Source organism: Camelus bactrianus, chromosome 6 (genome assembly GCF_048773025.1).
Source record: "Camelus bactrianus isolate YW-2024 breed Bactrian camel chromosome 6, ASM4877302v1, whole genome shotgun sequence".
In the NCBI taxonomy this organism is placed as follows: Eukaryota; Metazoa; Chordata; class Mammalia; order Artiodactyla; family Camelidae; genus Camelus; species Camelus bactrianus.
The window spans coordinates 74473383-74487709 of NC_133544.1; the positions used below are offsets into that span (position 1 = coordinate 74473383).

The window sequence follows — 14327 nt, forward strand, 5'->3', positions numbered from 1 at the left end:
AGAGAGGAGGAGAGGGATGAGGAGGAAGGCAGAGATTCTTTGGTGACCTTATGCCCTTGGACACAACTCCTCCTTACACTCTGGCTCAAGTAGCATTAGGGAGCCAAGAGAGGAAACACATGTGGTGGTTGGAGACCTGTGCCTGCCTGTTCCACTCCTACACCTCGTCATCTTACCACACCCTTCACCTCACCTTACTTACACTCCCCTTCAGTCCAGGAACTGGGAGCTACGGAGAGCAGAGCGAGGAGAAAGGAGAGGAGGAGGAGGAAATATTGTAATTCTCCGCCCAACTCCAGCCCCACGCCCAGCACAACTAACAGGTAGGCAAGCTTGCAGAGAATACTCAGAGGGAGTCCTGTGAGCAGCAAACGGATCCTGGAAAAGAAGCTGAGAAGTAAAATATCAAAGGTGAAGTAGGAGATGGGGAGGAAGGTAGAGGAGGGGAAAGGTGGGGATCACGGGAAGCAGAGGCAGGACATAGCAGGGCTTCAGACTTGGGGGCAGGGTGGGGGTGGGGAACACAGCATAGATCGGGTAAGGGTTCGTGTTTCTCTGATTTCTCTCAGGGAAACTTTCCACAACCTTGTAAGGAGAACACAGGTGTGACAGGGAGGAGCCTTGGTCCTCTTCCTGGTTCTAAGGAAAAGGTGACCTTGAGCAAGCGGGGGCGGGGGTTGGTTTCCCAGTGAATGCCTCTGTGTACTTTCTCTGGCTTCTTCTGATATCTCTTTATTCCACGGTCTCCCCGAGGCCGCCTCCCCTGGGAAGATGGAGAGGTTGCTGGGTCAGGCTGAAAACCGAAAAGAGGTTGGGCAGTGTCACCCTTTCACATCCACAGAGTAACGAATCGGGTTTCCGTTTAAACTGAGAGGCTTTGGGGAAGGGTGTTTGGGTTTCGTCTGTCCCCTTGGGTGCTGTCCTCTACTTGGTGCTGAAATCTGGACGGCCTCATCTCCGATGAGCCCATTCCCCGGCCTAGGAGTGCAAATCTCCGGTCCCCCTAATCTACCTGGTGGGTGGTGCCTACCTCTGCCCCCACACACCTAGCGCTGAGGCAGGCAGGAAGGCGGGGCCTCCATGAGCCCCACCCCTGGAGATTGCAGCTCTGGCCTCGCTCTCCTCCACCCGCCGCCGCTAGCTCATTGCGCCTCTCTTGCAGTCTGGTCGGCACCGGCTCCCACTCCCGCTCCAGCCCCCATTTCGGCTCCAGCGTCGCATCCAGTTCCGGCCCTCAGTCCGCCTGTTTGCATCCTCCCTTCGGGTTCCTGTCCTGAGCCATCTCCTGCTCCGGGATTCTGTAGCCGGACCCTCAAGCCATGGCTGGTCCCTTTTCTCGTCTACTGTCTGCCCGCCCAGGGCTCAGGCTCCTGGCTTTGGCTGGAGCAGGGTCTCTAGCCGCTGGGTTTCTGCTCCGTCCAGAACCTGTTCGAGCCGCCAGTGAACGACGGAGGCTATATCCCCCGAGGTAACAGTGTCTCCGCGCGGGGGATCGGGAGAGGACGGGTAGTTGGTGATGGGGATGGAGATGAGGATCCGGGCAACAGAGAAGGGCTATAATTACGAAGGCTCTGGAGCGCAGCTCTGTACAGCCTGGAAACCTCAGTGGGGCGGGGGTGGAGTCCAGAATCATAAGGCGAAAGCATTCCCAGGGACTTGGAACCCGCAGTCCTCGCCCCCAGGGCCAGCTCTGGCCCTGCGTGTTCTGGCTGCACCTACTCTGCCCAAATCCCTAATTGAGAGACCAGGAACTATCCTTTCTGCTCTCTTCCATCTCCTTTTCCTGCTGTTCTCTCCTGTTTCCTGAATTCCCCTCCTTAGTCTTTCCCCTCCCCCATCTCTAATATTGTGCCCATGGGAGGAAAGAACTGAGCAGATCTGGGGGAATTGAGCCAGCCAGCCAGAGGAAGCTAGAACTGTTGGGAAAGAATAGACCCTGAAAGTCCCTAATGAGATTTCCAAGGTTTAGCCTCCCTCTAATCTCCCTCCTCCCAAGGAGCAAAGCCAGATATGGCTAACTGGACAGCTCCCAGCTGACTGCACCGGGTCTAGGCCCCCTGTGCCCTCCCTCCATGGTTACTGGGTACCCCCTCCCTAGCGCTGAGTACCCAGACCTCCGAAAGCACAACAACTGCATGGCCAGTCACCTGACCCCAGCAGTCTATGCCCGGCTCTGCGACAAGACCACACCCACTGGTTGGACGCTAGATCAGTGTATCCAGACTGGCGTGGACAACCCCGGCCACCCCTTCATCAAGACTGTGGGCATGGTAGCTGGAGATGAGGAGACCTATGAGGTAGGGGGCCCCCAGAGTTTCCCTGGTGACCCAACTCATCTTCCCAGTAATCCCAGCTCCTTCCCCCTAAAGACCCCTCACTTTCCCTTAAGACTGGACCATCCATTCTCATGTTTTCTGACCCTGTAAAATCAAGCCACAACTAATGCCTGGGAAGGGATTCCCTCTCCTTAACCACCCTCTCCCTCTTAACTCTCCCTCAGGTTTTTGCTGAGCTGTTTGACCCTGTGATCCAAGAGCGACACAATGGATATGACCCCCGGACGATGAAACATACCACTGACCTGGATGCCAGCAAGGTAGGTCAAATATTCCACTTCTGATTTGTATAGCCTTATGTACAACATTCTGTTTCTCCGATCCCATCACCTTAATTATTCCCTGACTCCTAGTCATTATACTGCTGAGCTTTTAGTCTAAGCATGGGGGAAAGAATTGTATGTTAAGGAGCAGCAGATGTGGAGAGGAAAGCAGAGGGTGGATGAGAATGGCCATACCCCAAGGTGGGCAGTTTGAGGAAGGGTTCATAATGCCCCTTCAATTGGAGCCCTTGCCCAATAAGCTTCTCCTTCCAATGCAGGCAATGAGGACCCTCTAGACCTCACGGTCTCTCCTTTCCCAAGGCCCTGAGCTCCCATCCACTGTGTTTCTGTGACATATTAATTTCTCTTATTCCCCAGATCCGTTCTGGCTACTTTGATGAGAGGTATGTATTGTCCTCGAGAGTCAGAACCGGCCGAAGTATCCGGGGACTCAGCCTACCTCCAGCCTGCACTCGGGCAGAGCGGCGAGAGGTGGAACGTGTCGTGGTGGATGCGCTGAGTGGCCTGAAGGGTGACCTGGCTGGACGCTACTATCGGCTCAGTGAGATGACAGAGGCTGAGCAGCAGCAGCTTATTGATGTGAGGGCCGTTGAGGGTGAGCTGGGTGGGAGGAGCAGGTGGAAAGAAGTGTCAGAGGGGAGGCCGGGCCAGATGAGGCAGACGGGCTACTGTGAGGATGATTAACCCGAGTCCTTTTACTCTCCCCAGGACCACTTCCTCTTTGATAAGCCTGTGTCCCCATTGTTGACTGCAGCAGGAATGGCTCGAGATTGGCCAGATGCTCGTGGAATCTGGTATGAGGCATGCCTTACCTGTTTTGTCCCCGTGCCCCTGTAAGTGCCCTTTTTTCTCTGTCTCCCCCAATTCTTGCTCTGCCTCTTGATCCCTGTCCATCCCTCTCTCCTGCCTTCAGGCACAACAATGAGAAGAGCTTCTTGATCTGGGTGAACGAGGAGGATCATACACGGGTCATCTCCATGGAGAAGGGTGGCAACATGAAAAAAGTGTTTGAAAGATTCTGCCGAGGCCTCAAAGAGGTTGGGGAAGAATATATTAGGGAACTAGGTGGGAGGACTTAAGGAGAAAACAAAGACTAGAATAGGTAGACTGACCATATAATTTATCAACCAACCCAGGGCGCTTTGGATAGTGAAAGGGATCACCATCAATTATTCCAGGACAATAGGTATAAGTCAGGACTGTTCAGGGAAAACCAGGATATATGGTCACCCTAAGAACAAGAAGAGAGAAAGACTATCAGGAATCTAAGGAAGTAAATAAAGCAGTTGCCAGATAATGCAAAGAGAGAATATGTGAGATGGCCAGTGCCTTGGGGGTGTGGTGTGGGATGGCTGGGTGTGCAGATAAGGAAAAGGTTTGAGCCCTGATAGATGCAGGGAGTGAAAGATTGGTGTGTTCATGATTCTAATGTTACCACCCAGTTCTGAGCCAAGGTAGGCCTTGACTCTGGATTCTGTCATTCTTACTTAAGAATCACGTCTAGATTTTAAGCAGAGAGGGTGAAGGAAACCAAGGAAGGTAGAGGATGGAACAACTTAAGTTCCAGAATGTGTGGCTCCACATGAAGGGTTGAAGTGAATCCTCAATCCCATATGGATTAGGTCTACATATTCAGTTCTAGATTAGAAATCCCCATAAACTGAATCCTTACTGTATGTCCTCATTTACACAGTTCTATTTTGGACTTGTGAAGAGAGAGTTCGTCTTCCTTTTAGATCTAGCTGAGACGTTTCTATTATTTTTGGCAAGTAATGGATGACATATTCTGACTGTAAGTGGGTAGGAAAGTACTTTTTAAATTTTAAGCCTTAGTTTTCTCATCTGTAAAACTGGGATAAGACTTCCTACATTTTAGGTTGTGGGGATTAAGTGAGATAAAGCCTGTAAAACCCGTAGTGAGTGTTCACTAAGTGTTAGCTGCTATTATGATTATTCTAGACGGAAGGTTTTTCCCTTGTTCAGCATGTACAAGATCCCCTGAGGCCATGATTCTTCTGAACTATAAATAGGGTTCCCCTTACTCATGTTAGGTTGTGGTCTTCATTTTAGGCACTTTGGCAGATCCCCAGTCTCCTCAACTCTAATTGTCATCTTCATGATTAGGACGCTTAAGTGAAATAAAAACATGCTCCCCACACTCCTCCCCCACCCACCACAACTATTAGTCCAGTTCTTCTGAATTGTTTTCACCTTTCTCTCTGCTCTCTCACATGTGCTCTTTCCACAGCTAACTTAGAAGCTCTCTTGCCTCTTCCTGTTGCAAAGCCTCCACCCTCATTTTCTGGCTGAAAGAACTCTCCCAAGTTCTAGGCTTATTAGCAAAGCAAAGATGTCAATGCATGTGGAACTCATTGAATAATCAGTCCTTTCTCAATTTAGTTTACCACCCCCGCTCATTTCCCTAGATCATCCTTAATGCAGCATTCCCTCAAGTTTCTCTTCCACAATCTCATCGTTATGGGCTTGCAACATCAAAATTACCTTGTATGCATGATAACGAACCATTTCCACCAAGAATAAAAAGCAGTGTCATTCTTCCACATCCCAAGTTTCTGGTTCTAGACATATTTATAGGTTTCCTGTGGATCTGGCTAAGGAAGGGTTCACATATCCCTGAACCTTCGCTAACAAAGCCTTTGTGGATTCAGGTGGAGCGGCTGATCCAGGAGCGTGGCTGGGAGTTCATGTGGAATGAGCGTTTGGGATACATCTTGACCTGTCCGTCTAACCTGGGCACTGGACTTCGGGCAGGAGTTCACATCAAACTGCCCCTGCTAAGCAAAGTAAAGGAGTTGTGGGGTTTGTGAGGGATATGAGGGAGGAAGATGGCTGTGTGTGGGTGGGAGGGAGTAGATACTTTGAAAAGGAGCATATTGTTGCTAGAGTCAGGTTTGGGGCTCTTTCAGGTAGGACCAGTCTCTGCCCCTATTGACCCTGCCCCCGACCCTCATCCCCACTGTAGGATAGCCGCTTCCCAAAGATCCTGGAGAACCTAAGACTCCAAAAGCGTGGGACTGGAGGAGTGGACACAGCTGCCACAGGCAGTGTCTTTGACGTCTCTAATTTGGACCGACTGGGCAAGTCAGAGGTGAGATCCTTAGGGATTAAGGATAGGTCTGTGGGGGTTAAAATGTGGCAGTGAGTGAGCCTCAAGAATGTAATAGAATCTGAAAAAAAATTTAGGTTGAATGGGGAGGAAATTGGAAATGAGTTCTCGGAGCAGGCAAATCAGTGCTAAAGAGAGAAACTTGGGTTGTGGGAAGCGGAGATCAAGAGTTAGTGTCCTTCAGGTGGAGCTGGTGCAGCTGGTCATCGATGGAGTAAACTATTTGATTGACTGTGAACGGCGACTGGAGCGAGGCCAGGATATCCGCATCCCTCCACCTCTCATCCCCAGCAAGCATTAACTCCCGTCCCCAGCAGATGACTCAAGATTCCCACCACCTCTGCCATTGTAATGGTGGTCCCTTCTCCTTGCTCTGGATGCCCCCTTTCCCCTCATGCCCTTTGTCCTAGTAAAGACTCCTTGCTATGCTTCAGCTGTCTGTGTTATTTCTAATGGTGGGGTGAGGAGGAATTAGCCTCCAGGAAAGGAAAAGAGGCAGTAGGGTTATTTATGATGGAAAGAGACTCCAGATATGGCATGACAGGAATGCTGATTCTCAGGTGGAAAGCATTAGCATTTTCCCCATAGTCCTCATCAGCTTCCCGAGGATAATTAGAAAGCACTTCCAGTTGCACTTTATTCATTATTACTTAAAATGTCTTTCCCAACAATCTCTAACTGTAGAGACAGGCTCATAGCAGGTTGCCAAGGAAGCAGATGGTCAATGCCAGGGTCCAGGAGGGTTGTGACGAGTCCTGGAGACTCCAGGCTCTGCTTCGACCTATGATGAGACAGAGAATGGAAGGAATATCACAACCCTGCTCCCCGGGTTGTTACTTGGAGACTATCTGCCTGTAGATCCCTTCACTCCAGAGATCTCTGAAGGCTTCTATGAGCCAGCCAGTACCATGTTAGGGTTCAGATTCTGAGTCACAGTTGGAGCATCAAGTTGTGCAGTTGAGAACTCACCCTGCTGTCCTGGGCTCTCCTTCCCCTCATACTGGGCCCATGCAACTGCTCGTCGCTGCTCAGAACTCAGAAAGGCCATTTGCTCAGGAGTGACAGCCACAGCCTGAACACTGGTGAGACTAGATAGCTGAGTGGGGCCGAACACCACCTGGGGATAGAAGCAGGAATCACTACCTCAACTGTAGCCCTCTTTGGGCCCTGGCTACCTTGCGGTCACCCCAGACCCCAGTCCATCAATACTTACAGCAAATTTAGGAGCAGGAATGACAGAAATGGCCAGAGGGGTAAGGCCCTGGATCTGTTCCCGCAGCAGTGCTGAAAGAGCCAGGTCCGGGATTCCAGCTGTTGAAGCAAGTGGGATGGGCATCCAAATGTATCTCATACTGGCCTTCTCCTCCAGCTACTCCCAAAGTGCCCTCCTGTAGACCTTCCCCATCACAACTCCAACTTCTTACCTCAACACCTTCTCAGACTCCCACCTGAAGAATTCCAGAGCGGGTCCTCCACACAGTCCACCCAAGGTATGGAAACCAACCCCTGACAACCAGCACCTGCAATGGCCCAGTCTCCCTACCTGCTATAGTGCCAATTTCAGTGAAGATCTCAGGCCCCCAGTTACTGACTGGGCCAAAACCACCAGGCAGCACAAGGAGCTGGGCCAGAACCTCCAGTTGCTCCTCGGAACACTGGAGATGCAGGTGGCCCAGGAAGAGAGCTGCTTGGCTGTGGAAGGGTGGAAGGAAGGAAGGATTCAGTCACAATGATAGGGTCAGTAGTCATGAGATGGTGGTCAAGATGGCTTCAAGTAAGGTCCCTTCCTCCATGGAACCACTGTTTCATGATCCTTCCCTCCCCAGTGAGCCCACCTTGACCTCAGCACCACAGCCCAGGCCCCCCTCCACAGGTGACCTAAACTCCCAACTGCTGATATGCTGCAGCTCCTCTGGCCGAAGTCCACAGAGTGTGTAACCCAGCGCAGTCAGGTGGAGGAAGTCCAGGTGGCTCACGTGCCGGCCACTCTGCCGCAGGAAACTGGAGACCACAACCCGGAGCTGGGGTGGGGGTGGAGGCCACAGGATAAGGAGAGAAGTCATGGGGAATTCATGGATGGGGAACTGATTAGGGAAGGGACAAGTGCTCCTGGATTAAATTCTTTTGTTATTAAGACCTGAAGATGCAATAGCCATGGGGAAGGTTGAGGATCCAAAAAAGATGACAGAAAAAGAAGAGGCCAAAAGGAAAGAGGCAGGAGGAAGTATTAAGTGGCCAGGGCCTCAGAGTGAATAAATCACAGACTTCCTAAGGCTACGAGTATGGGGCATTAAGAAAAGATAGAAGGAAAGGCCAGGCAGGATCATAGGGAAAAAAATAATTCCTTGGGCTTTAGATGACCTAGAGGCGTGAATCTGTGGGATGGATGTTTGGAAGGTGGTAGAGAGGAGGAAAGACGTCACCTGGACGGAGCTCCAGCCATCTATTTGGCCAAGGGTGCTCAGCACTCCCCAGTCCACCAGGGTCAGCTCCTGTAGTTCCCGCTCTCCTAGACCTATTAAGAGCCGACCCAGCTGCAGGATCTGCTCAGGACGGAATCCCCGGGGGGGACCCCACAACTAGAGAAAGAGAGGAACAATGTGAATGGAAAAAGCACTGGACTAGGAGTCAGAATGCAGGCTCTTTGTCTTGCCTCTGACCTTAACTATGTAATTACAAGCAAAACACTTGCCTTCTCTGGGTCTTTAGTTTCTTCAACTATAAAATGAGAGGGCTCGATTAAGGTTCCTTTGACTAAGGTGTTATTGAAAGACTCTAGAGTCTCAGGAAGAGTAGCAGACTCTAGCCAGACTCACTGGGGTGACTGTTAAGATACAGATGCCCAGACCCATCTTCAGATATTTTTCTTCAGTGAGTGTAGCATGGGATTCTCATATCAGCATTTTAAAAACCTGCTCCCCAGATGATTTCGATATACACTAAAGCTTGGTAACCACTTCTCTAGTCCCTTTACCCATTGCACCTGCTTCCTTTCCTCAATATTCATCCTCTCTGACTTCTACTCAGGATCCAGACCCTCTAATTCTCCTGTATCCCATTTCCCCCACCTCTTACCCTGCTATCCACTCCCTTGTGTCCCAACCCATACCCAACCAGCTTCCTCATATTTTTCTGCTTCCAACTCCAACTGGTCTCTCCCTCACTAACCTGTTTTGCCTTGTGCATCGCTGCCCGTAATTCCTCAGGCCCAAGTCCTGGGTCTCCTGCAAACAGTGCTAGGCAGTCCTCAAAATCCGAGAGCTCCATCTCTGCAATCTGGGTTGCAGCCCAGGCTGCTGGGAATGTTCCCCGTACATCTGCACAATTTGGCACAGGTTCTGAAGGGGGAAGGCAGGTCCAGGGGTCAATGCAGTGCTGAAGTATGCCCAGAGAGATATCTATAGATGGAATGACCCCTGCAACCTTTGGAGGACTGGGCAACAGGGGCAGTATGGGTCAAGGGATTACCATAGTGTGATATTTATAGAACTCAACAAATATTAGAACAAGTGGCTGGAGAGAACAAGCCCCTCGCTGTATGGATGGAAGACAGAGGGGGTTCCTCAGGTATTGAATGGCAAATCTAGATTAGAACCCAGGTCCCTAGCCCCACAGTATCTCCTTCCTGTATCCTATCCTAAGCATCTTCCCAGCAGAGAGCTCCACACATAGCCAAGCCAGAGGTGAGTCAGCTGTTAGCAGGGATAAGAGAGCAGGGAAATGGAAGTCCTGAGCTAAAAATGTAATCAGTTATAAATTCCCAGGACTATAGAGCCCTAGAATTAGAAGAGACCTTGAATATCATCCATCTCAACTCTGTGCTTTATAGATTAGAAAACCCAAGCCCAGAGAGAAATTGTACAGGTCTGCTCAAAGGGCACAAATCTGACTGCATTGCTGGATACCCTTCCTGTTCACCCTGTGAGACGTACAAGCAGGCAGGTAGTTTCACCTGGGAGATCCTCCACAGCAGGCCGCACAACCCCAGCTACCAGGGCTGCTTTCTTGGGAGTGAGTTGTGGCCCTCTACACAGCTGTCCAGCTCTGCTCTGCTCCCAGCTCTGCTGCTTCTCCAGGAGCCGCTCCAGGGTCTCTGGGCCCAAGGCCTCCTGGGTGAGAAGGTAGAGGAAGGGTTGGGAGACCCAGGCAGGTCAGGGCCAACTGCTAAAGCTGTCATTCCAAAGTCCCGTCTCTTTTTCGCAGTCTCCCCCAGACTCAGGCTTCACACTCTTTGCCCTCAACCTCCTCGGCCTTTGCTCCCCAAAACAGCTCACCAGTCCCCTCTCTGCTCTTACTCCCTCCTTTATTCCTTCACCTCACCCTGGGGATCAAGGAAATAGCCTCAGTAGACAGAGTGAATACTAAGCGTCCCGCTTGCTCTACTTCATCCTGGCTCCACAGCTCTGGTTTCCTGAGGGACAGAAAGAAGGTCAGGGGCTGGGATGCTGAGGCAACTGTGAGGAAAAGGATGGGGGGAAAAGAGGACACATGGGGACTGGGGACTCGAGGCTCCAAAGACCTCAAGCATATTGAATGGGCTGCCACTGATGAGAGTGTTTGAGGGGGTGGGTGTAGGCTGAGTTGGAATCTAAAGTTCCCCGAGGGCCATACCCAAGAATGGGCTCCTGCAGCAGCAGCCGTCCCAGCTCTGTGGCAAACAGCTCTCCTAGGCAGAAGCCCTGCAGCTGACTGAGATGGGCCAGCAGGATCTGCAGGGGGATCCGTCGTGTACTCTCCATCCCCAGGAATCCAACCAAGGGGCCCAAAGTCTCCAGCACTTCCCTCGAGACTGTTGTCTCCTCTGGAGCCTAGAGAAAGGCATCAGGCCTTGGAACAGTGCCAGTGCATCTTGACTCTGACAACCAGACTTTGATCAAGACACCAAGATCTTTGACGTTGCCTTCATCTGGCTCCCAACTCAAGACCCTATGAAGTTCATTGCCATTGTTCAGTTTTCTATGTTTGTTTTTTCTTTGTATTGTTTCTTTTTACATTTTTTCTTCTTTTTCTTTCTACCATTGTTCACTTTTCCAAACAGGAGCAGGCAGAAAGATTGGGAGGCAGAATCCAAAGAATTTCTTACACTCCAAGGGATATGGATAAGAAACATGAAGCAGACAATGAAGGAATAGAACCAGAGGTAGATCTAGGGGATAGGGCCTTGGAGATAAAAAACCTGTTTGGCAACAAAAGTGTAGGTTTGGGCCTAGAAGATAGAGAGCGTTGTCTGAGGGGTAAGGGTTGGCCAGGCCACAGTCCTGAGTCTAGTAGGGTGGACCCTTACCAAGCTCTGTAGTGCCCTCTCTGCCAGAGCGGCCCGGTGGGGTGGGGTCAGTGCCAGCAGCTGCTCTGGTGCTCCTCGTACCAGCTCCACCACCAACATGATGGATTCATTGGACAGTCTGTCCATCAACTGGACCCTATAGCAATTGGACAACAGGGGTACCTGGAACTGAGCCAAGTTGAGAAGGGACCACAGAATGCCACATTCCCCAGACAGGAGGTTACACCAGATCAAACCCTGTGGCCCTGGACAGGAACTGATATTAAATAGCCCCAGGTCCCATTCCCATCACAGTGCTTGAAGGGAGAGAACACGGGGAGTGACATATTTCCAGTCTCCTGAGAAGAGATGATAAACAATCCTACATCATCTAATGGAGTCAAAACCCCCAAATATATATACTTTTAATGGAGGTACTGGGGATAGAACCCAAGCCTCGTGTATGCTAACCATGTGCTCTACCACTGAGCTACACCCAAACCCCAAAAGCCCCAAATATTATGTATCATTAAATTTTTCCTCATTTGATACATTAAAAGACTGAAGCTCACAGAGATCAAATGTTGGGGTCTTACTCCCAATTCCTGTTGTCCACAGAACCACCCTTCCTCTGCTCATAGTGAGAAGGAGCCCCCTCACTTGTAAAGCACTGTACAATTTACAAAGCTCTTCTAGATGTTACCTCATTTGACCCTCCTAACAAAACCTGGGGTTAAGAGAGGTATTTTTCTCATCCCTCTTTCACAAATGAGGATCTTGGGTCTTCCAATTATTGTTCCAGGATCTTTCACCTCATTCAGGCCTTTGGGATTCTAAATTATCTCCAAAAATCAATATATTTGAGAATTGAGAAAGAACCAACAGATATGAATGGCATTTAAAAAAAAAAAAAAAAGGCTCTTTTGCCAAAAAAAATCAGCAGTGACGTCCTGTACTCTGTCGAGGGTTGCCAATTCTGGAAATGGGCCAAGTAGTACAAGAGCCAAAATCTGTGGAAAAGCCTATAAAAATGTAAGGATGGAGTCACCTCATCCCCAGGAAGACTGACACCAGCCTTTTCCTACTCTGATTTACAGTTCGGTTGGCAATGGGGTGGGGATGGGGGTAAAATGGAAAAAGAAGCCTATGAGTGAGATACAAACTCCTAGAATCTCTAGTTTAGGAGGAGCTTTAGGTTCATGTAGTGTTCCCACCCCTCACCCATCCCTGAATCTGCTCTACAACATTCCTGCCACGGGGCCATCCAGATTGGGCTTGAATAGCTCCAATGGCCTGAACTTACTACCACAATTTCCCTTATACTGTGTAAAAGTCTGATTTTCATTCACTAGTAGTACTTGTAATGCTCAATAGGGCCATTCAGAAACTAATGATCTATTTCTCTATTTGATAGCCCCTGAGGTTTTCAAAGACATTTATCACATGTTTTGTACATTTTCTCTATATCTATTTCTCTGAACATACTGAGAGCACAGTGCCCTAAGCAGACTACAATCCTCTGGGGCAGAACCAAACATTACCTCCCTCATTTCAGCTCTTCTATCTCTATTAATGTGGCCTAGGTTCTGTTAAGATTGCTTGGCAGGCCATGTCACAGTGTTGCCACCCTCAGCTGTCCCATGCTGGGGACATGTTTGGGGAGCTAGTCAATACATAAAACAACTTTGAATAGAATCCTCTGCTTTGGGCTGTAACTGATGTCAGGGAACCTCCAGACAGATAAACACCACCACCTCTAAGACATTTCCTAAGGGTAGATCTTCTGCCACAGGTTGAGACTTCTGAGAGTCCAGTATCTCCAGTCATAGCCTTACGGTAAGTCCAGGAGGAGCTGGGTGTCCAGCCCACTCAGTTCTGGCCCCAGGGTCACCAGCTCTGGCTCTGGCATCGTCATCCTCCTCTGAAGCTCAGCCCAGATACAGGTCCTCTGTGGGACAGGATTGGGAAGCAGGTTCAAAACAGAGCTGAGCATGGAGGCTGGGTTCCCTACTCAGGGTCCCTGCCTCCCTGCTCTGACTAACGCCCAAGCACCCCTCTCACCAGGCTCCCTCGAACCCCAGTGGGCAGTTGATAGATCAGGTGCACTACTTCAAGGAAGTCTGCCATCGAGTTGATCTGCTGTAGAAACTCACAGGACATGCCCCCCGCCAGAGTGCCCAGAGCCCTGTAGGTATGTGAGTGGGTAGATGTTCAGTCAACACATGCCACAGCCTGTCTCCTCCTTCATATCAACACTCTCAACACAAGTACAGATGTTCATTGATGGTAATTTATGGCTTGAGAAATGTTTTTCCGTAGATACTCTCATTGGCTTCCCACAACATCATCACTGTTTATTAGAGAAGGAAAACAAAGATTTATAGAGGGCAAGTGACATTCCCAACATCATTCTACCAGAAATGTGGGAAACAGACTAAAGCCAAGTCTTCAGAGTCTGAAGCCCATGGCTGTATTACTATGGGTGGAGGTAAGGCGATGCTTTCTTACTCCTGTTTATTTCTGCCTGGTCAGTGGCTCTGATGTTACTTTGAATTAAACTAATAACAGCAAATGTCTATTAGAAACTACACTGGGTCAGGTACTGTGTTAAGTATCTTATTACACTTCATCTCATTTACTCTTCACAACTAACCTATGAGGTAGGTACCATTTTAATCCTTATTCTACAGACAGAAAAAACTGAAGCTTAGAGAGGTTTAAATGACTTGCCCAAGATCACAAATAGGTGACAGGGCTAGGACCTGAACCCAGATCTTCTGAATCCCATAGATCCAGTCAGGCTAGATGCTATGGAAGGGCAGGAGGGTCGGGGAGGAGAAGCCAGGAGACCCACAGGCTGGGGCTCTGTGTCATTCATCCTCATAACCTCCTGCATATCACATGGTGCCCGACACATGGTAAAGGCTCAAAAAATGTTAGTTAAATTAAACTCACAGCTCAACATAGGTTACTCACTGCAGATTCCTGAGGGTCAGGTTAGTGGGCACCTGCATCTTCTTCCAGAGAAACTGTGCCTACAAGAGAAAGAAAGAGGAGCCGCTTCCCAGGAGAGATACTGCCCAAGGACCCAAAATGCCTTGGACCCAATCCTGCCTCTCCATCCTGTGAGTCCCACCAGTCTCCTACTCTCCCAAGTGCCTACTCCTCTCTGAGAGAGATGGAGAGAGAGAAAAAGAAAGAGACAGAGGGATAGGGAGGTGAGAGAAAGAGCAGAGGAAGTCACATCATAGGGGATGCTAGGGATAAAGTGCCCAATACAGGGCTGAGGGATAGGTAGAGGGGGTGGAAAATATCGA

The 14327-nt window shown here is 49.8% G+C and overlaps 2 protein-coding genes across 5 annotated transcripts in view; one reads left to right on the forward strand and one right to left on the reverse strand.

Moving 5' to 3' along the window:
- Positions 1–164: 164 nt before the first annotated feature.
- On the forward strand, positions 165–6180 carry CKMT1A (creatine kinase, mitochondrial 1A). 3 transcript variants are annotated; one of them, XM_010965233.3, is made up of 10 exons: positions 165–323; positions 1163–1468; positions 2099–2297; positions 2501–2596; positions 2978–3199; positions 3329–3414; positions 3534–3657; positions 5290–5424; positions 5604–5729; positions 5932–6180. In XM_010965233.3, the coding sequence occupies exons 2-10, from the start codon at positions 1320–1322 to the stop codon at positions 6046–6048; spliced, it is 1254 nt and encodes a 417-aa protein (XP_010963535.2). In that variant the 5' UTR covers positions 165–323; positions 1163–1319; the 3' UTR covers positions 6049–6180. The 3 variants fall into 3 exon arrangements, with proteins under 3 accessions (XP_010963535.2, XP_010963534.2, XP_045380308.2); XM_010965232.3 differs by having other exon boundaries at positions 253–411; XM_045524352.2 differs by lacking the exon at positions 165–323 and adding an exon at positions 570–650.
- A 190-nt stretch (positions 6181–6370) lies between these two features.
- Positions 6371–14327, reverse strand: part of STRC (stereocilin) — a 33592-nt gene continuing 25635 nt past the window's right edge. For both annotated transcript variants that reach the window (XM_010965340.3, XM_074366022.1), the window contains 14 exons: positions 13987–14045; positions 13072–13195; positions 12846–12958; positions 11032–11167; positions 10359–10555; positions 10068–10158; positions 9700–9856; positions 8916–9085; positions 8171–8326; positions 7626–7768; positions 7291–7439; positions 6961–7058; positions 6717–6864; positions 6371–6528 (listed from right to left, as the gene is read on the reverse strand). In XM_010965340.3, coding sequence (XP_010963642.2) covers positions 6440–6528; positions 6717–6864; positions 6961–7058; positions 7291–7439; positions 7626–7768; positions 8171–8326; positions 8916–9085; positions 9700–9856; positions 10068–10158; positions 10359–10555; positions 11032–11167; positions 12846–12958; positions 13072–13195; positions 13987–14045 — 1830 coding nt within the window. In that variant the 3' untranslated portion in view covers positions 6371–6439. The remainder of the gene's footprint in view (positions 6529–6716; positions 6865–6960; positions 7059–7290; positions 7440–7625; positions 7769–8170; positions 8327–8915; positions 9086–9699; positions 9857–10067; positions 10159–10358; positions 10556–11031; positions 11168–12845; positions 12959–13071; positions 13196–13986; positions 14046–14327) is intronic.